This window comes from Cyrtonyx montezumae, unplaced genomic scaffold, assembly GCF_038088225.1.
Source record: "Cyrtonyx montezumae isolate F1298 unplaced genomic scaffold, pur_monq_1.0 scaffold_19, whole genome shotgun sequence".
Lineage (NCBI taxonomy): Eukaryota > Metazoa > Chordata > Aves > Galliformes > Odontophoridae > Cyrtonyx > Cyrtonyx montezumae.
In genome coordinates this window covers 3,794,416-3,815,341 of record NW_027071925.1, presented here as the reverse complement: position 1 = coordinate 3,815,341, position 20,926 = coordinate 3,794,416, and the positions used below count along the sequence as shown (strand labels likewise).

Here is a 20,926-nt window from a genome sequence, read left to right as displayed (position 1 = left end):
GAGCACCCTTAAAGCGACACTCAGTGGGTGCAGCTGCTGCCCAGGGTGCAGGAAGCACTGCACCGACAGCACGGGATGGTTCAGAGAGGGTTCAGAGCGAGGCACGTGGTTGTGAATGCGTTCCCGTGGATACGCTGCTCTGCGCCGTTTGATTTCGCTCACCTCTCCCAGAGCAGCTCGGAGAGGCCGTTTGTTCCCCCTCTCTGCAGTGAGAGAGCTGTGACACAGCCAGCCCAGCTTTGCATCTTCCCATTCTACGCAGCTCCTGCTGTTTTCAGGCTCTGCAGCCTGCTCCTTGCCACGTTTTGGTGGTGCACGTCAGCAGGGCTGTGCACTGAGACACAAGAAAACAGCACCCGGGCAAACCAGCCCATGCTCAGACAGCAGCTGCAGCCTGCTGCATGGAGGGACTGCACTGCCCTGCACCACACTCCCTCATCTTGCCTTCACTTTGCAGAGGTTAAAGCTGCCTGCCTCTCAGCCCATGCCTTATCTGCTTACCCTTGCAGACGACGTTATCAGTTTGCATAACATTTGCAGGCTGGAGTTAATCTGCAACAGTTTACGTTGGCAGAACCTGCAAGATCTGATCATGTATTAAAAGCACAGAGAGGAGCAGAACATGGCATTTTCTGCCTGGAACTGCACGACACCTGCAGTCACCCCACCAGCTAACTCATCCCTGCTGGAGCCACACTGCTCCACCCCTCAGGGCAGCAGCAGAGCACCGTGCAGGAAATGGTGCTGAGCAGCAGGTGGGCATTTCCAAAGCTCCTCTGCTGGCTGGAGGGACCAAGGATGTGCCTGGGGAGTTATTTAACACACGGAAGTGAGGGTTGCACTATGGTCACTGCAAAGCAGAGCAGAAAGCACGGGCTGCAGCAGTGCCAGTGTCTGCTCCAGCCCTGCCAGCTCTGTCTGCAGCCCATCCATCCACATCAGGCACAGGCTGTGTGGGGAGGGGAAGGAGACTGATGCTCACGTGCTCCAGCAGCTGTTAGGAGAGCCCAGCATCACAAATGCTGACCTTGTACACATCCATAACCTGCATAGTTGTGCTCTGCCATCCTTATAACACCCAAGAGGAGAACGAGATCCAGATGGGAAGAGCTGTGCTTCTGCACTGACCCCCACTGAGCTCCCCCAGCTCTGCACCAGCTGGCTTGTAGACCAAGCTCCTCCCAATAAAGACAAGGCAGCATCGCCAGCATAACTCAGAGAATATTTAATCTGATTCATCTCTTTAAAAAGACTGCAGAAACTAAAGCTGGCATAGCCCTGAACTGCAGCACTGATGAGGGAAAGGGATGCAGGCCAGCATGGTTTGTTTGTTTCGTAGGCAGGTGAAAGGAGAATGGTGAGCCTTCCAGAGGAGCAAGGCAGGGCATCTCTGGTAGACTCTGTTCTGCTGCCACTACTCATCAGCTCAGCTACAGAAGCAGTAGCAGGACTTCAGCTTGGACATGGATTAATTTTCGTCCATGAACGTGCTCTGAAATAGCCTTTTTCCCCACACAACTGCCAACGCTGAATGCCTGCTGCCCTCAGCTGCATGCTTTCTGCCAGAGCCAGCAAAGTGGAACTCGGAGCCAAGAGGCTGAGATTATGTTGCCTCCCTCCCCCTAGAGGCGCAGAACGCTGCCGACTGCCCAGCAGGCTGAAGGCGGAGAAGCCAGCAGCCCCATCTGCTGGACCTGCACTGCAACGGACACCAGAGCAAAAGGAGAGATCCAGGGCCCTAGTAAATGCCATAGGTGGGCTCCTCGGTGTCTCGGTATCTGTCCAGGTATCTCAGAGGCTGTTGGCGTGGGAATTTTAACTGTGGAGGATGGTACACGGGCGGCCGCACGAATTCAAACACAGGCTCTCTCATATCTGCAAAGGGACAACGCGGAATGTTAACAAGACTGCTCAGATCCAGACCCCATCCCTTCCCCACATGCACATGAGACCAGGGCCGGTCAGGCACACTCTGGTGAGGCTCTTCTTGATGTTATTGTAAAATGCTTATTCGAAATGGCCTTTTAGAGGTTGTTCCCTCAAGTCTGCTGTCAGTCTGATGGAAGACAGCTCAGTAAGCACCAGATCCGTGCTCTGAGAGATCTTAAACAAGGACCAGCAAGAGCTCACGGCTGCAGCTCACTCACTGAGCTGTGTGACACACAGGGGCACATCCCAACCCAGGAGTGGGCCCCACAGGGCATTTCTTACTGAGAAGCTGGTGGAAGATCCACGTAACAGAGCTGTCCCACTGGCACTGGAAAAACGCCAGCCCTGCTGGGGTCATGTCACCCTCGTGCTTTCTGTAGAAGTCAAACGTGCTGAAGGTTCGCATCTTGAGGCTGTAGCTGGAAACAAGGCACCCCCACAGGTTGGAAGGAATTACTCTGCTACAGCAGTGCTGGGCTCGTTGTCATAGCAAGCAACAGCTAAGCCAAAGGAAGCACAAAACTGCCTAGAGAAAGCCTGAGTTACCATGGCACCGGGCGGACATCCTCGCTGAAATCTATGGGGCGGTCTTGCTTGAAGAGCAGGAAGATGAAGCGATGGTAGCCAGTTCCCATGGCAGGGAAGGGGGGCAAGTAATGGCACATCTCCTTGCCTGACTTGATATCGTTGCCTGGGATGTTGGTCCTGGACACAAAGGAATTAATTTCACTAAACATCCATTCATTTCAACCCCACTGTGACCAGTAGTTTCATATAGGATTGCGGGTCACTCTAAACTACACTTGGATTTCACTTCTGCGTTGTTTGACATGTAAACAAATAGTAGAAGTTGAATTCACCAGAAGAAAGCCAAACTCAGTGATCTGAATGCCAAGCAGTGGCAACATTTGGAGCTACTGCATCTTCAGCAGGACCAAAACAACAGGGGCAAAGAAGCTAATGGCAAGAAGAGCAGGGAAAGCCATGGAACTGTCTTAAAAGCTTACACCAAAGGTGCACCCCGAAGCAATAATGTGCAATACTCACACCAGCCAGTGGAGGTACTCTGAGTCAGTGTCTCTTAAATGTCCATCTGTAAATGCACACAAAGGAGAACGGCCTTAGTGACAATGCAGTGTTTGCCTCGACCACAAAATGAGAATGACCAGAACCTACTCGAAGGGAGGGGGCAGCTCAAAACCTCCCACTGTGCTTTTCAGAGCAGAAAAATATTCACTATAGGACTGAGCTCAAAACAAGGAGCTTCACAGATGTCACTCTGAGATGACACTGGCTCAGGTGATTCACTTCACTGTGCCTTGGTTTCCCAGGGTGAAAAGCACAGACTGACAAGCAAGGGGAGAGCTTGGAGGTGAATAAATGACCGGAGTCAGGAAACCACTTGCTCTATACTCTGACATAAGTCATGCTGCATCACTGCCCCATCTCTCTACTGCTAGATTTTGGGATGCTACAAAATGGGTATGCAACCCACTGAAGTGACCAACACTCAGAGTTCTGCAAATATCCACTTACTGCCTCAGAAGCGACAGAAACATTCTTAGAAAACACAGCTGCCCTCAAAGTAGAGAAATTCTAGTTCCCTTTCCAGATATAGCCTCTGAAGCTGCTGTCTGTACCTGGAGCTTAGGGGACAGTCCCTGCTTAGTGGGCATCATGTTTCCTTTTTCTTTTGGCTACAAGCAGAGACCAAAAGCAGAGTGAAACAACGTAGTTAAACATGCTTTTAAGAACTCACCTGGATTTGTGAGCAACAAAGTCCAGAGAGAGCCTTTATCCGCCTCGTATGACACTTCAGGGGGATTGGAAGCCTAAATAAAAGAGAACAGAAAACACCTGAACCGCAACTTCCACTCAGATCAGGTCTAACTGTAATGCAAAGAATGTGAATCTGTCACGGGCATGTCACAGAGTAACACAGCTCCATCCAGAGAGCCCCAGGAAGGACAACAGCCTCCCAAGAGGCAACGATCCTGTTGCAAACTTCTGCCCAAGAAACACATCCCCTTCACCACTGAGGAAATACTTCTGGAAGATAAAGCCCCCAGAGCAGACAACACCAATCAAAGGAACCTGACAAAAAGACAGAGCCTTTCTGTGGGAAGCTCCTGACACTCCTCACACACCTCTGACGGAGTCACCATGTTCCCGTAGTAGACTGGCACCAGGTGCTCATCTTCCTGGTTGTATCCCACCCTCAAGTTAACCCAGGGGGTGAAGGTGGCCCCCTGGAACAAGTCACGAAATATCCCATAGTGCTCCGCCAGGCGCTGCTTGTGGAAAGGGCCACTGGTCTTCTCCCATTCTGCTCTGACCTCATCGAGAGGGATCAATGCTGCGGAGAGAGAGAAATGCTGCAGGAGCTGCTGGGGAGAGGGAACAGCAGGGATGGGGGCTGGTGGGGCACACACCAGTCCGGAGCCGTGCTGCTCTCTCCATCTCAGTGTCCTGGCGGTTCTGCTTCAGGATTCTTTTTCTTTCCTTGAGATCCCTCACCTGCAGCACCTTATCACGAGGCAGGCTGATGTCAGTCTTGGTCTCTTTAGAGAGGGGTAATAAAATGACGCATGAAACATCTGAACGCTCCCCCCAGAACACAAACTGCAGCAGATTTAGAAAGTGTGGGAAAGAGGTGCAGACCTCCAGCCATCAGCTGCTCGATTCTGCCACCTCCATACCTCTGCTCTCTCCTCCCCAAGCTTACTGTATCCCTCTGTCTAGGAGTGCCAGTTGGCAAGTAGCTCCGGCCCTGGTGCTGCTCAGCACACAAACCAAACTGCAGGTAGTCTAGAAGGCCTGTATTCAAGTCTTTCTTAGATACTGTAAGGGTCCACTTCATTCTATCTTTTGGAAGGTTCTGGCCAGCTCCCTCTCCTAGGAAATGGCTACCAGACTTTTTATGTGTTGATAACAATAGCACAAGGGGGAGTGCTTTTAAATTAACAGATGGGAGATTTAGATGAGAAGTGAGGAGGAAATTCTTCACCAAGGGGGCAGTGCCCCATCTGTGGAAGTGCCTGAGGCCGTGGATGGGTGCTGGTGGGGGGCACACAGCCCACGGCAGGGGATTGGGGTGGGGGGAGCTGTGAGGTCCCTTCCACCCCAAACTATTCGACGACCTTTCTGCAAACATCTGCGCCCTGCAGAAAGATCAACCTCGTGCCAAAGCATTTCACCAGGAATTTAACAGACCAAACTTCAGAGCAAAGCCGCTGCAACATCAGCCAGCAGCCCCGACCCTCAGGGACAGGGCAAAGCCCGGCCGTTCCCGCAGTACCTGGCGCGGGGTCCGTGTACTGCCGGTACGTCTTCCACCACCGCGGCTTCTTGCTCTCCTTCTCCGCCAACCTGAAGTACCGAGTGAAACTGCGGTATTTTTCCAGCGCTTCCAAATCGCTGACATCGATATCCTCGTTCGGCATCGGGCCCAGCGGGGCCGCCCGTTTGCAGAGAGCGGCTGGAAACGGAGAGAGCCCTTCACTTCGTGACAAAAGCACGCTCCGCCGCCTCCCTGACCTGCCTCCCACCGGACCTGCCCCAGCACACGGCCCCGAGCAGCCTCCCGCAGGGACCCCGGGCCCAGCTCCGGCCCCACCTCACCCGCGGTGCCGAAGGTCCGCCCGCTCCATGCGCCGCGCAGCGCCGCGCTCAGCAGCGGCACCGCCATGATGCGCACCGCCCTCAGAGGAAGGCCCCCGTTACCACAGCAACGAAGGCAGGGCCTGGCATAAAAGGCCCCCGCTGCCATAGCAACAGGGCTGACCTTCGCAGCGCCTGTCTAGCAATTCCCGCCGACGACGAGGGGAAACGTCCCCACATCGCCACGGGGTCGGGCTCTCCCTGTCGCCGCTAGTTACAACTCCTTCCCCGTTTAGATTACTGAAGTGACCCGATGCCACACACACGACGCCAAAAAAAAAAAAAAAACCACAACATTAGCAGCGCCACAGAATGACAAAGACCTCACACACTTCGAAGCCACGGGGAAGGACTTCACACTGCAAATACTGAGCTTTTTAAAGAAAAGACGGACAGCCTCTTCAAACAGACATAATTTATTACTTGTTCATCCTCCACACACACACACACACTCACACACCCTCCCCCTCCCCCCAGTTTGTACAGCCAGGCACTCAATGCACTCAGATCAAGAGGAGTGTGGGGATGGCTCCTCACACTGACAGAGGTGAAGTGTTGTAGGATGCCTTCTTCAAGGTCTCCAGGAAGAGCTGCTCATCCTCCAGGAAACTGTGGTCCTAAGAAAGGATGCTCAGAGCTTCACCCTGCCCTGCCCCCAGCCTGCTGGCTCCAAGCCCCTCCCAGCCCCACTCACCTGCTGTGCCCTGAGCTTCAGCAACAGCAGTTTGGTGTAGAGCTCCATAGGGGCGGTCGTTCCCACGCTCCTGTGCTCAGGGAATGTCCTGATGGGAGGTGGAAAACCTGCAATGGGAGCACAAGTGTGCAAGTGTTCTTAGAGGAAGGCTGATGGCAGCCCCTTTTTGCTGCCTGAGTGCCTCTGGAGCGGGGTCCTCCTCAGCCTCCCAGAGCAAATGGGCTTTCACCCACGTGTCTCTCCCTCTGCTCCCTCTCTTGGCACCGCGCTGGCTCACAGAGCTCAACAGAGCTCCTTAAGAGGATAGAGAGGCCAACACTCACTCAGGTCTGATGTTTATACTGTATATAAACAGCTAAAACAGGCCTCAGTGGTATTCCAATATTTCTGAGAAGTGAATTAAAAGTGCAGCAGCCCCCCAGCATGTCCTTTTCCACCAGCAACGTGCAGAAGGCCTTACTCAGCGTGCTGGAGATGCCACTGGTGGAAGCACCAAGGTCCTGGTCTGTGGTCAGCAGCAACGCGGGGTTGTTGAGCAGCTTCTTGTGCAGTTGTTCAAGCTGGCTACTCTTGTAAGCCATGCTCAACCTCTCCCGTTCCATCCCCTGGAGAAAGAGAAAGATCATTGGCAAAGGTTCAGATCCTTGGTATGGTGGCCCCAGGCTAAGAAGGGAAGGTGAGGGGACATTACCTGCTGCAGGCGCTGTTCTTGCTGCTTGAGCTGCTCCAGGTGCTGCTGCATGACCTGCAGCCTGGCCTGGTGCTCAGACTCTATCCTACATGCATCCTGTAGGGCTTGCATCCCTTTCTCATACTTCTTGGCTGAGATCTGCAAGGCAGAGGATGGGGAGGATGGGGACTGGGACCCTTGCTGCTCTGGGACAGAGTGGCTTTGTGCATCCCATTGCTTCCCTTCCAGAACAGGATTGGGATTGCATGGCCTCAGGAGGGATGTGACACCCTGGCTTTGCTGACAATCTGTGTGCAGCTGTGAACTGCAGCATAAATGTTCCACCTACATCATTCATGTTCTTGACCTCCTCCTCCTGCTGCCGGACGCGCAGGGCAGCCTGTTTCACCTTCTCCTTCTCCAGCCTCAGCTCATGCCAGGCCTCATCCAGCAGCTCTCTGTCCTTCATCAGCTGCTCCTCCTTGAACTTCAGATCATGATTCCGTATCTTCAGCTCTGCTTGCTCCTAGGATGGGCATGGGTGCAATGGATTTGTTACCAGCCCTGTCCTGGACACTATCTCCTGTCTTCCCTAGTGATGAGACATCTGCCCCTGCTGAACTCCTGCTGTGCATGAAGTCTGTGGTGCAGAGCAACACCAAGCAGTGCCCTCACCCATCTACTCTTGGGGACCAGGGCCCAGCAGAGCTGGGATTGTACAGATACACACACACACGCACATTCCTTCCACAGAAAAGAACCCTGCACCATCTTGCACACCCTAAAAATGCTCAAGGTGTGGCAGTCTATCAGCACCAGAAATATCCATCTGAATGGTCACGTACCACCCTGGTTAGACCTTAACAATGCAGCTCTTGCTGTGCTGTCTGTGCCACATCCCTTCTGAACCGCCCCAAGAGAGAGCAGAACTGACTCTAGATAAATCCTGTGTCATGTTGAACCTGTCATGGGTGTTTCCTTTCACCTGACTTTGGATGTTTACAACAGAGGAGGCTGTGCTGCCCAAAATCCTCACGGGCAAAGGGGAGAGGACTGATATGACCAAAGTCAATCTAAGCCTACAGCAAAAACTGGCTGGCAGGAGCTGCCTAGGGAAGACCCCAGTTGTCACCACCACAGCGTGGTGACTCCATCCTAAACACCTGAAGCCAGCTCTGAACCTCTCCCCACATACCTGCAGGCAGGATCATGGGGGAGCCCTGCTGCCTGCCAGGCAGTGCCGGATGCCACGGGAAGGGGTTCTTCTGCCATACCTTGGCCAGGCTCATGATGGTGCCCTCCCTTTGGGAGTCAAACTGCAGGGCTCGGTCTATGTCACGCTCGATCCGCTCCTTGCCAAGCTGCTGCTGGGCGTGAAATTCAGCCCACTCAGCCGCCAGCTTCCGACGCTCCTCCGAGCACTTCCGCATCACTGACTTCTGCTCCTCCAGCAAAGCAGTCTGCAGAGCATCACAGGAGGGAGACAGTGCTAAGTGTTCCAGCCATAGGATTTTTTCCCACCCGACATCTACAGACTCCATCACACATGCACACACCAGCCTCCTTCACCCCTGTGCCACAGATAGTTGGTGTGCTCGTGATTCGCTGCGCCACGAGGCGTGGCACTGAGCAGGCAGAGGACAGAGGGAAGATGAGGGATGCTGCAGCCCAGAATGCAGCTTTTCCACCAACCACACACCGCAGTGCAGCCCTAGACAGACTCATGAGATGTGAAAAGCACCTGGAGGGATGTCTGCCCCATCTCACCTTTGCCCTCTCCAGTTCTGCCCGCTCCATGGCGAGCTGCTGGGTCGTGATTCGCCGCTGCTCCTCCAGGGAGCGCTGCAGAGATTCCACTTTGGATTGCTCTGTCACCGCCTTCCATCGCTCCTAGTCCAGGCCCAGAGGAGAAACAGATGCTATTCTCGAGGTCCAAATCGGGGATCTCCACCAGGGAGACATCATCCTCCTCATACCAAGAGGGCCAACCCAGATGGAGGACAGACTGTGCACTCACCTCCTCCAGCAGCCGAGTCTGCTCACTTAGCCTGGCCTCCATTTTGGCAATCACCTCCTGGAGTCGGCTCCTCTCCTCTTCCATGTCCCTCTGCTGCTGTGACAGCCTGTCCTGGAGCACTGGGGAGAGGCAGCAGCAGGGCTGTTAGCTCCAGGATTTTGCAAACTCAACCATGTTGAGCGCACCACCACCACCCTCCTTAACATCCTTCACCATGCTGGGGTTGGAAGCTCCCTCTATATTCACCATATTAACAAAAACTCAGCATGGTTCTGTGCTCATCATCCTCCGCGTGTCCCCAGGACATTGTTTTGTAATGGGAAGATGCAGAGCAATCCACTGACCATGGCAGACAGAGCTTTGTCAGCCTGGGCTCTCAGCCTTTGGCTGGATCTCCTTCTTTTCTGGGTGCGGGTCCCCCTCAGCCCTTCCAGCAGGTGAAGGGCAGACGTACCCTTGAGCTGCTCATCCCTCTGCCGGGCTCCCATGGCCAGCTCCTGGGAGGTGGTGTGGTGTGTGGCCTCCACCTTGTGCGAGAGGTTGTGCAGGTTGCTGGAGAACCTCTCCATCTGCTCGATGACACCATTCAGAGACCTGCGGAGAAGAGCGAGGGGACACATGTCACCGCCATGGAGAGGGGCACCTGTGGCCGGCTCCTGCAGGACAGGGAACACAGTGGGCAGGGACCAGAGTGGGGAAATGACACCTGGTGTGAGAAGTGGCACTGGTCACTGCGTCGATCTCCTGCTCCTTCAGCCGCTTCAGCCACTGGAGCTGCTCTTCGTGGTCTTTGCGCATCTCCTGGACAGATGACCTGCAGGACACAGAGGAAGAAGCCCATTAGGGGATGATGTGAACTGGTGCTCCCTGGGATGGGCAGTGTAAAAGAAGCTTGGTTGTGGGGTTGAGCTGGGGCATCCCACTGACAGCATTCACATCTGGGATGGGCTACACTTGAGGGTGATGATTTTCTTCGCCAAAAACTGCCATTTCTCATTGGCTATGTGGATGCCAGTGACACGAGGACCCGAATAAAAGGTATTAGGGACATAAAACACTTGGCTCTACTTCTTTCAAAATACAGTGCATCCTCTAGGAAATGATGTCAACAGCCAGGTCTTGCTCTGCCAACCTACAAAGCAAATCTCGCTCCAAAATCCACCACAACCCAGAGCCTGATTTTTCCTCTTCCTGTGTCCTTTGTGTACCCCAAACCTTTTCCTGGTTCCTTTCCCAAGATGCAGGAGACAAGACTTAGCACCACATGCAAGCCGTGCTCACCTCTGCAGCTCTTGCAGCCGCTCCAGCTCCTGGGCCTTCTGCTTCTCCAGCGTGGCCACATGCTCCTTATGTCGTGCCACCAAATCTACCCGGGCCTGCTCTGCATCCTGTCTCAGTGACAGCAGCTGAGCCTCCAGCTGCTCCTTCTCCCGCCGCAGCCTCTCCTCCCGCTGCCCGTAAGTCTCCTCCACCACCTTCATCCGGCTCCTGCCCAGAAACAGCCCGTCGGGGTGTTAGGGCAAGAAATAAGTGCTGCTTTCGTGGCATTATCTGATACTCCCCATCAAAGTGCACATGGGGACCCAGCAAGGAGACTGGCGTTCCAGTGTGCATGGGAAAATCAAGGCACGAGGCACTTTCTGCAGACTGAGCCTTGAACTCACCCACTGCTGCACCGTAAAGTTTTCCAGCTGAGGACATACCAGCAAAGGCACTTGTCCCTCTCCTATCAACCATGGGACAGTGTTGGTGAGAGAAGATCCTCACTATGGCTCACCCATGGATCCCTCCGTGCCTCAAAGCCATGTTGATGCTGTGGTTACCCACACCAGGGATGGATTTGGAAAGCTTTCTTGCACTCCCACCCGTGGAAGGAAGGGCTACAGGCAAAGACGATACACAGGGGGGAGGGTGAGTGAGAGCCCTGTACCTGTGTGTGCTCTCGAGAAGATCCAGGTCATCCTGGTGCCTCTGCTGAAGGCTCTCCAGCAATAATTTCTGCTGTGTCCTCTCCAGCTCCAGCATGTGGACCTGTTGGACACACAAAGGAGAAGGTCTTCATGCTGCCCAAAGGACAGAGCTCCCACAGCAGCACCTGATGGCAGCAGGCACTCCTAGGAGGTATTCTCTTCTCCCCTGTCATCCTGATGCTATTCGGAGCACACATAGTTCCTCTTCTCCTACTGAGTAACTTGTAATCCCCCATCCAGCAGGCAAAAAATGGGGCTCACCTGGCTCTCCAGCTCTGCCACACGGGCCTGGGCTTTGAGCAGTGCTGCCCAACAGCCTGTTTCATCCTCGCAGGGCCGGGCTGCATGAGCTCCCAGCTTCCTCTCATGCAGTGAGCCCAGAGGTGAGGATTCAGCCTGTGGGAGATGAAGAGAGAAGACCAAGATTTAGGATCAGTAGCTTTGTGGCACAGCCATCAGCTTCTGAGTGACATCATGTGCTTCACCTGCAGCTGCGAGGCAGCCTGGAGGGGTGTGCTGGGCGTGGTAACCTGCAGAGACACGGATGCTCTAAGGGAAGCAAAGCATGACACCGTGGATAGCCCAATGATCCAACTGATCCTTCACCTTTAAGGAAGGCACCAGCAGACCTACCTGAGCAAGTGGGGCAGGGCCCTGTGCCTCTTGCTTTGCTGGGGACGATGTTGCAGGGCCTGAAAGTTCAATGAATTCATCATTCAGACACAGCAGTGGGAATCATCCCCTTCCAGAAGGACAAAGGTCCAGGTCTCTCAGGCAGAGCAGAAAGGGTCCTGCTCTGCTCCAGCAGCTGGCCATAGGGACACAGATCCAGTCAAGCTGCCTAAAGTGGGCCATGCTGCTACCCAAACTGACCCATCCTGTGAAACACACCACTGTGGCTGGCATCTCTCAGGGGATCCCTCTTTGCAGGCTCTGATGGGTGTGCTGAGGCTTGAGTCACAGTGCTGAGCCAGGGGACCCGGGGCCTGTATGGGCAGGGACATACTTGAGACACAAGCATCCCTCCCCGGCATATCTTTAATTTTAAAGGTGAAGGTTTAAAGGTGAAGGAAGCCTTACCCAGAGTTGTCTGTGCTTGCTGCCTTGTCCTGCTGGGCAGCTGCCTGCAGTGCTGCTCCCGTGGAGGTGGCTGGGTGGCTGCAAGCAAAAAGCATCACAGAGCCAAGGAGGTGATGAAAGACAAGATCCTTTCCCTCAATATCTCATGGGTAAAAGCTTCTGGACCCCTGAGCCTCTGAGCAGTGGCAGCATTCAGCCTTCTGGCTGCAAAGGAATCCCTTAACTCTACTATCTGTATTCCACCTCACCTCATCCACCACTTCCCCTGGGCAGCATCAGCTGCAACCAACACATCTCTGTCCAAAACATGTTTGTTTGTCAGCATACTGCCTCACAGTTCCACTTGAATGGCACAAGTCTGAGTCTGTGACCATGTAAACACAAACCAGAGGAAGTGGTTTGCCAGAAATTAAGAGGAAGGAAAGGGAAGGGGACATGTTGGCAGGAAAAAGGGAGTGCTGGGGATACACTGATTTAGGACAGCTTCAAATGACCTGGGGTAGTGTGTGAAATCTTAGATACAGATGGACGAAGGCCCAGGGGTGTGAAGGGCTGCGAGCTGGATGAGCAGGAGAAAGTCCTGCACTGGTACCCTAATTTGAGATGAGAAAGATAGTGCTTAAAATGAATTCCTTAAAACTGAGCCAAGGCTTTCTGAGAGGTTCTGCTGGAGCTGTTACATGCAGAGCAATCAGGAGCTATCATCAACTGTGCCCTTACCTGACAGCAGGGCTGGGGTCCAGCCCTTTGCCTGGGGTCTCCAAGGGCACAGCACTTTTCTCCTGAGCCTTTGCCTTTGTTTGTGCTTTCTTGCGAGACAAGGCAGCACTCAGCCAGTTCTCCTCTTCCAGTTGGTTGGGTTTGGTCGTTGTTTCTTCTGTGTCCTGGAGCTGCTGGGAGCTCACCACAGAACTGGTCTTAGCTGGAGACAGTGGCTCTGAATCCTCAAAATCCTCATCCTCCAGGCCCAGCCAGCTGCCCCCAGACCTTCTGCTCCGTGCAGGGCTCTGGCTGGCTGCAGGAGGTTTGGAGTGTGGGTCTGGTTTCGGTTCACTGCTGTTCTCAGCTGAAAACCTGCTGCGAGGAGAGGGAGTTGCATGCCTGCCAGTGAGGGTGCCCTGGGAGCTCTGCCAATCTGGTCAGTACATGCACAGCACTGTACCTCACAGACTGCCTCCTCAAGGAACGGCCCTCCGTCCTGCTGCCCACTGTGGGCTGGTAATCTCCAAAGACATAATCCTCCTCCTTCTCTGTTCAGACAAGCAACTTTGAGTCAGCACCCAGAGGAGCAGCGGCTGCTAACACACCAGCCCTCCTCCTTCTCCTCCCCTGCAATTCCCACTGGGATCGTTGCCTCTGGGGAATCACTGCTGGAAACGCCTTCACTGGAAACCTGCGAGCAATGTGACTCCTCGCCGTGGCTGGGAAAAGCAGCTTTGTTGGAAACCAGCCCATGTGCCAAGGCAACCAAGTTACTTGGTAAATCAACCATCGGCTGAGCTGCAGTAATTGTGCAAGTGCCCCCAGCCTGCCTCCAGGCCACGGTATAAGGTTTTGTGTCAGTCACCTTCCCTGCAGGGCTGACAGAGCTCATTAGCAACCCTGCTCACCATTGCAACAAAGGCATTTCCCCTGTAAGGGCACTGAGATACCCATCTTGCTCTCTTGAGCCAATACCACCGCCTATGCAGACCTTCCCAGCATCCCTGGCTGCACTCACCTGGCTGTTTTTGGTACTTCTTATCCAGTTTGAACTCTCTGTGCTCTCCTGAAGCTGGCTGTTCCAGGATTTTGGTGACAGAGCCTCGTCCCAGTAATTCATCCAGCTTGGCACGGGCAGGACGCACCTCCTCTCTGCTGGGGACAGAGCAGGAGATGGGTTTCTCCAAGGGGCAGTGCCATTCCCAGACACACAGCCTTGTCAGAGTGTTCTGTCTCTTCTACTGCAAAATGAGGCTGCTCTGAGATCCAAGGGCAGAAGTGTTGAAATCCTCCAGCAACCCCCAGCACATTGGCACTACCTCGTACACAAGTAATCCCCTTCCTCTTTCATTGCCCAGGAATGCCTTACTTTTCTGCCTTCTTTCCCTCCTGATCTCCTTTTTGGCTGTAACCAAATCCCAGTACATCCAACAGGTCATCAGCATCATCTTCAAATGTGAGCTCCTCCCTCCGCTGGGCTGGGGCTTTGGTGTGTGTGGGTGTCTGGGGTGGGAATGGCTCTATGGATAGAATCACAGACAGCAGATGATTTGATCAGGGTTTTATTTTATTTTATTTTACTTATTTTTCCCAGCAACAAGATATCAGAACAGCCCCGTCTGTTCTTTCTTCTCAAAGTCACTTTGAAGTAGTGCTTCTTGGCAACCAAACCCCACAGCAAGAGACAGAGTGACAGATGGGACACTGCTGAGTTTTGTAACATGGGGTTTTCAGCTCTGTTTAACACCAGATTTTTGGCTTTGCAAGCTTCTCATCAGGTAATTCCTTCCCCATGTAAAAGATTCTCCACTCCACCACTTCACCCTTACGCCTTGCCCTAACACACTAACTGCTGTGTCCATCTCTGCAGCAGAGCAGACTTGCTGGGTTGCAGGGAGATTTTAACATCCCTACTGCAGGAACAAGAGGTTCGGTGCCTAACTACAGCCCCTGTGCAGCTGGATGCAATCTGGAGGTGCCCTGAAGAGGCTCTGACCTGGGCTGGTGATGCTCTCAGCCACCTCAACCCTTACCCAGCAAATCTGTTCTCATTTGGCAAGGCATGAAACAGACTGGATGAGGTCAAAGGTAAGACCTGAGCCTCCACCCCCAGAAAGGAAGGGTCAGTGCTGTGACCTGTGGCAGTCAGCGAGCTATGTTACAATTAACCTCGTTATGAAGCTGCTCTATAAGAGACCATAATGATTAATACGAGAAGGGACTAGGTGGCTTGCAATTTATTTGTCTGGAACTCACACAAACTAATCCAAGTTGCCAATTTGTTTAATATGAAAAGGATGCATTCAGCATCCCGGCTTACCTTTCTCTTTGTCCAACTCTGTTTTCTTTTCAGGACTTCTTTCACTGCCTCTTCTTGAAGATGGCTTCTTGGGAGCATCCTGCTCTTCCTCAGACAAAAGCCCAGCCAAAGGAACATCTACATCTAGGAATTTTACCCCACAGCAGCAGGAAAGGATTAAGCCAAGTACTCCTTAGCCTTGAGCTAACAGAAGAGGCACGTGCTGTGCGAAGAGCAGAGTCCTCAACTGCTGCCAGGCATCTACATGTGGAAGAGAAGGGAGAACCTACCATCAAAGTTAAGTGTCTTGTACTGTCGGGTAGCAGGTGGGGATGAGAATGGTTTCTTATCCATCTCAGATGCAGATTCTCCTAGAAAGAGAAGCCACAGCTCGCTCAGAGCATGGCAGAGAGAGGTGCCCCTGTCCCACTCCATCTGAAGGCTGCTTTTCTAGCAGCTTTCTCCTTTAAGCACCTCCATCAAGTGGAAATCTCTCTGGAGAGGCTGCCTTGCAAGCAGGAAAGGGGCAAAGTGCCTGGAGAAGAGCAGGACATAACCCCTCTGGCTCTCCTTCCATGCAGATCAAGTGACCAGGGAGAGGAATTTGGTATGCAAACACCCCTGCTTGTTCACAATAAGGCTGTGAAAAGAGGAGCAGCATTTCCTTTTTACCTTTCTTAGGAGCTGGCATCTTCCCTGGAGTTTTTGCTGCTTCTTCTGAGGTGTTGCCTTTCCCTGGACCTTTCGTGGCCGCCTTTCCCAACCCAGATCTGGGTTTTGACATTCCCAGATGAGCTTCCATGTCATCCGTGTCCTGGAAAGCAAGAGGATGAGGATGGGAGCTGCATGAGTGATGCTGATGTCCCAGTGCTGCTGCTTCCTGGGCACAACACTGCCTATCAAAAAGGGGTGTTTGCTCAGCTCTGCTCTTGTGGAGTTCCTGTGAAGGTGATGAGCTGTTCTCCCTGCTTTGCCAGGCAGCACAGCTGCCACTCACCAGGTCACCGAGAGGAGTGTGCCTTGGTGAAATGGGCAGGAAGGCTGGGGCTGGAGGCTGTGGTATGTGGGGCTCAGATGATGGGAACTTGTGAATTTACCTTCACGGTTTCCAGCACATTCTGAGGGTCTGCACTGGAGGCACTAGATTCCTGCATGCCAAAGAGAGGAGAGATCAGACAGACAAATTCTGCAAGCTCCTCATCACAGAAGTAGAAGCCTGAAGTTCAAAACCCAGATGCAAATGTAGACCATCCACATCCACTACAGCCCCAAGTAAACTGCACCACCACTCAAGGCCCTGGCTCTCTTCATTTTATGAAACTACATGTTCAATCCCCTGGTATCTTCCTCACTGGAAACCCCCCGTGCCTTGATTCTTCTGCTAAGATCCTGCTGCCCCTTGCAGAAGTATCAGGAACACCCAGTCTGTTGCTTTGGGCTAGGGCCCTTCCTGTGATACTGTATCTGAACTGCAGCCAGGAAGGCTGGGCTGCACCTGGAAGCTCTTCTCCCATCATTACCCACTCCCCCATCCCATCTTCTTTGCTCCACGGTGATGCCAGAGAGAGCATCAGCCAGACTTCAAGGTTCCTCCCTGACATCCCACCACAGACCTGGATGGAGTGATGTCCGGAGCAAGACTGGCCCCATTCAGCCCCAGCCCTCAGGACACCCAGGCTCTCTCTTGAAATGCTGGGCTCACCTCTGCATCTTTCACGTCCTCTGCAAGGAGCGTGCTAAAGAAATCATCCTCCAGAAAGGACCTGTAAGCACAAGTCTAGGGGTTAGCAGCACCACACGTGAGCTGGGGAAAGTGAGGCTAAAAAGAATACTGGCAATAAGGACATTAGCACTGGGGCTGCTATACTGAAGCAAGCAGCTGTTTTAAAATTTACAGTAGATGTATAGGGCTGGGGAACACCCAACTCTTTCTGCAAAGCTTCAGCTCTGGGTTCCCACTTTCCAAAGGAATCACAGATAGTTCTCCTCATGAAGCTTTTATCAGGGCAGGGGGGAAAGGTGGAGGAGCTAGGACAAGGGGAGCACAGAGAGCTCTGCACAGAGAGGCTGTATGCCAAACTCACTTCTTGCTGGCCTGCAAGCTGCTGCTCCAGGGTCTCCCAGTGCTGACACCAGCTGGCTGGGAAGATTTAGCAGGGCCTTCATCTGGAAATGAGACAGGGAGAGATAAGGATGATAGACATAGGCATATTTCCTGACCTAGTCATACCAAGGGGCAATTTGCTGTCTCCTTATGGGCCAAAAAGGTTTTAATTGGAGATGAACTTCATTCTGCCCCCCCTCCCCCACCCAAGCCAATGTCCAACCCTTCAATGGTGTTTGACTCTGAGAAACAATGTTCTCATCTCTCAACTAGGGCTCTCTTGGAAAGCAATGGCTCTTGCACCAGCTCCTCCTGCTCCCAGGAAGAGAGTAACAGAGTATGAGGATGCTGCCCTTTCAGCTGCAAAGAAGGCATATTTTACCATCAGATCCAAGGAGGTCATCCAGCACGTCATCAACGGAGACTAGAACAAGACAAATTAAAGGAGCTGAGACAAGTGAGATCACCCAACCAGATGTAAAAAAGCTTCCTATTTCAATAGGGCTTGCTCTTTTGAAATCCTCCATTATGAAGGTTTGATCTCAATCATCATCAGTATATGGCTCTCCATTGCCAGTCTACAGAGAACTGCCAGGACCAGGACTTGAATCAGTATTTGAAGGACATGTGGTTTAGCTTCATTTAGGCAGAAATGATATTTGTTCTTTTCACTTGGCCACAAGCAGCCCTTAATCTGTGAGCTCACAGTATCTAAGGGCCCTTGGGCAACTCCAACAGCACTGCTATAGCATCCAGGGCTGCAAAAGGCCTCTTAACAAGGGCCTCTGGAGCAGCTGTGGGGAAGAACTGAAGCAAACGTGTACGTTCCCCCCTAGATTTGGAAAAAATCCCCAAGGAAGAGCACGATGTACTCAACAGCAGCTTTCAGACAAGGATCATGAATTGTTATTTCAGTATTCCAGGGAGGCTGGGTGACTAGTGAGCCCCATCAAAGAGCCTGGGGGTGGAGGAAGGAAAGCACGCAGGTGTACATACCTCTCCAACTTTTCTTGGATTTTGTAGCCTAAGAAGAAAGACAAATTTTCCTGTTACAAAATGAAGAGCTGACCCGGGCTTTCCCCACACACACTGAGCAGCAGTGAAGCCCTCTCTCTCTCACTCGGTTTGGGAAATGGCACATGAAGTGTGGGGCAACTGCTGAGATATTTACAACTCTTGAGAGCCCCAACGTGCACAGCCCCTCCCAGCAGCAGCCTCTGCTCCCGAGGCCTATTCTGCCTCCATGCAGACGTACCAGAGCCATAAATGTGGACTTCCCAGGCCTGCATTGTACTGCATCACACTCACCATTGCAGAAACCCTTGCTCCGGGCAGGTTTGTTTATGGGTTCACCATCGCCTCTCAGGGTCTGATGGCACTGCTCACAACCACGCCAACCTCCAACCTGCAAGGACAGCAAAACGCTTTGAGTTGCCTTGATGAATGCCGTGCCTTTGTTATCACCATTTCCCTGTACAGCTTGCAGACTGCCTCCACGCTGCTCAGACATAACTGCTCAGAAAACGCTCAATCGGAGCCAAACAAACCCCGAACGGTCTCGATCTCCCGAAGCGGTTCGCACAGGGAGCATCCCACCGGCACCGCAGTGCCGCTCTGCAAAAGAACCCCCCCACGCTCCGGATCCCAAGCACTCGGGGATCCCAAACAAGACGGGCAGCCTGTCCCACTTGGCCCGAGCAGAAAACAAAGCAGCCTGCCCTCCGTGTGAGCAGCACGAAGGAAAACGCCCACCTCCCTGCCTCCCATCACCACGGCAACCGCTGCCCACCCGACTCGCAGGACCCTTGTGCCCACGCTGCTCCGCCCGCAGCACGCACCAGCCCCGGCTCGGCCTTTCCTCTCTCCTTTCCTTCCCCTTCCGCTTCCCTCGCAGCCTGCTGGGAAGTGTAGTCTCCGCCAGAACCTGATGCAGCCTCCAGCTCCCAGCAGCTCCGCCGCCGTGGACGACGTGCGTACGAGCAACAAAACCCACGCGAGACCGTTCGGACGCATTTCGGGTCGGCCACGGTTACGGTTATGGCTGCAGGGAAGGGGCTGAGGGTGGCATAAGGGCAGCTGTCCTCGGGATCCGTCCACAGGAGCGTTGGGATGGAGTGGGGGGGCCGACCCCACCCGCTCCAGTCCCCCCAGCAACGCTCCGTGTTTGGTCAGCGCGACCACCCGCACGCACACGCCGTTAGAAGCAGGCGGGCAGCGGCTAGGCTGATTTCTCACTGTCCAAAATGGGTCAGGACAGAGCCAGCCCCGCTCCAGAGAGAGCCCTTACCGGGATGAAACGCCGTCTGCCGACCACGAGAGGCAGTGTCACGCGTGGTCGTGCTACTCAAACTACGGCGCTGGGCGGCAGCGAGCTGGGAAGGATGCAGCGCCTGCCCCAGCAGTACTGCTCGCACGGCCTGCTCCGAAGGAAACGGCAGGATGCGATTGGAAAGGCTTTTGTGAAACCAAGTTCCTGCTGCCAACCAGCACAGCCCGCACGGGCAGCCATCAGCTGGCCCCCAGCAGCCGTGACCGAGCGACCCACGAGCAGCTTTGCTCTGAGGCAGCTTTATTTCTTCTGTAGTTGTGATCAGCACGAGGGGCAAGACAAAACCCAGCAATTTTAAGGTGAGCTGGCGTAGGAATTCCATGGCAGGCAAAACGAAGCCTGCAAAGGTCACCTTTTGAGTGCCTCATTCCACTCTTTATTTTCAAGAAGATCCACGGAAGGCAAGGCATGGGAGTCAAAAGGAAAAGACAGTCTGAAAACACTCTGGGTCTGTAATTTATTGAATCTGTACACAGTTAGCTAGCACTGCTCTCATTGACGTATTTTCGACCTCTCCCTGCTCCTCCATCCTCCCTCCCCAGATCAATCTGCTCTGATGGACGAGCACAAGGCAAAAGCATTCACCTCATTTGGAAACCTAAACAGCAGTGGTTTCCTTCGACCCAAAGGACTCCACAGGCAGAAGGCACGGCTGCTTTAAGTGAAATAAAAATCAAAGTGAAGCATTTATTTCTGTTGAGCTACTGTGCATGGTGCTGAAGATCCTGGCTAGTGATTGTTAGTACCACAGAGCACTCCTCCATGAAAAGTGATGAACAATGAATGACTCTGAGAGATGGCAAAGCTGCCAGGGAAGCAGCTTCACAGATGCTGCCTCAGAACTGCACATTCACGCTGAAGTTTGGGGTGTTTCTGTGCTCTTTGTATTTGCTTTTTTACCCACTTTGAGCTCAGTTTCTCTTGTCTGCAGAGAATCAGGGTTTTACCATCACTGATCGGCCCGTGGTGTTGAAATGCAGTAATTCAGTTGTGCTGATCCCACTGGGCAGCAGGAGCTTCTGTTCAAACTCAGTCCGTTCATTCAGACAGCACTGAGCAAATCAATATTAAAAAATTAAGCAAATCAGAGACAGCTTCTTGGAAATGCATGGGTGGGGAAAGAGATCCAGACACTGCAGTTGGGATTGTTGTAAGAATGCCTTTAAAAACCAGAACATCCCAGGACAATCTGAAGACCTGAGGACCCTGGCTAACCGGTTTCTGCCCTCAAATACTGGCTTCATCGTTCCGTATCAAACTTGCAGTTTCTATCACTGCATTTGTGTTGGGTTTTTTTCCCCCCACATCAAGTCAACATAATTAACATTTGTAAAGTGCTTTGAGATAGCATTATGGAAATATTAACAGTTAAAAGGGCAGAACATCTATTATCAGCACCCAGCTGATTACTACTGCTTGTTTTGTCCTCAGAGCAGCATTGCTGTATTCTCCTTTTACTTCCTGATAACAAA

The 20,926-nt window shown here is 53.0% G+C and overlaps 2 protein-coding genes across 2 annotated transcripts; both read right to left on the bottom strand.

Annotated features, from left to right (window-relative positions):
* Nucleotides 1-1,204: 1,204 nt before the first annotated feature.
* On the bottom strand, nucleotides 1,205-5,622 carry MRPL38 (mitochondrial ribosomal protein L38). The gene is made up of 9 exons (XM_065735219.1): nucleotides 5,551-5,622; nucleotides 5,228-5,407; nucleotides 4,362-4,490; nucleotides 4,077-4,285; nucleotides 3,689-3,761; nucleotides 2,977-3,022; nucleotides 2,476-2,634; nucleotides 2,212-2,348; nucleotides 1,205-1,875 (listed from the first exon to the last, which is right to left on the bottom strand). The coding sequence occupies exons 1-9, from the start codon at nucleotides 5,615-5,617 to the stop codon at nucleotides 1,739-1,741; spliced, it is 1,137 nt and encodes a 378-aa protein (XP_065591291.1). The 5' UTR covers nucleotides 5,618-5,622; the 3' UTR covers nucleotides 1,205-1,738.
* Nucleotides 5,623-6,068: 446 nt separating this feature from the next.
* On the bottom strand, nucleotides 6,069-18,414 carry FBF1 (Fas binding factor 1). The gene is made up of 30 exons (XM_065735639.1): nucleotides 18,381-18,414; nucleotides 17,508-17,549; nucleotides 17,106-17,187; nucleotides 16,724-16,784; nucleotides 16,119-16,169; nucleotides 15,694-15,835; nucleotides 15,312-15,392; nucleotides 15,043-15,165; nucleotides 14,092-14,242; nucleotides 13,741-13,874; nucleotides 13,324-13,349; nucleotides 13,183-13,265; nucleotides 12,741-13,094; nucleotides 12,021-12,098; nucleotides 11,832-11,926; nucleotides 11,574-11,632; nucleotides 11,426-11,470; nucleotides 11,202-11,336; nucleotides 10,901-11,001; nucleotides 10,252-10,458; nucleotides 9,677-9,784; nucleotides 9,425-9,564; nucleotides 8,971-9,089; nucleotides 8,721-8,843; nucleotides 8,228-8,413; nucleotides 7,303-7,479; nucleotides 6,970-7,112; nucleotides 6,744-6,871; nucleotides 6,284-6,390; nucleotides 6,069-6,206 (listed from the first exon to the last, which is right to left on the bottom strand). Exons 1-30 carry the CDS (start codon nucleotides 18,412-18,414, stop codon nucleotides 6,123-6,125), a joined length of 3,399 nt encoding a protein of 1,132 aa, XP_065591711.1. The 3' UTR covers nucleotides 6,069-6,122.
* Nucleotides 18,415-20,926: the final 2,512 nt, after the last annotated feature.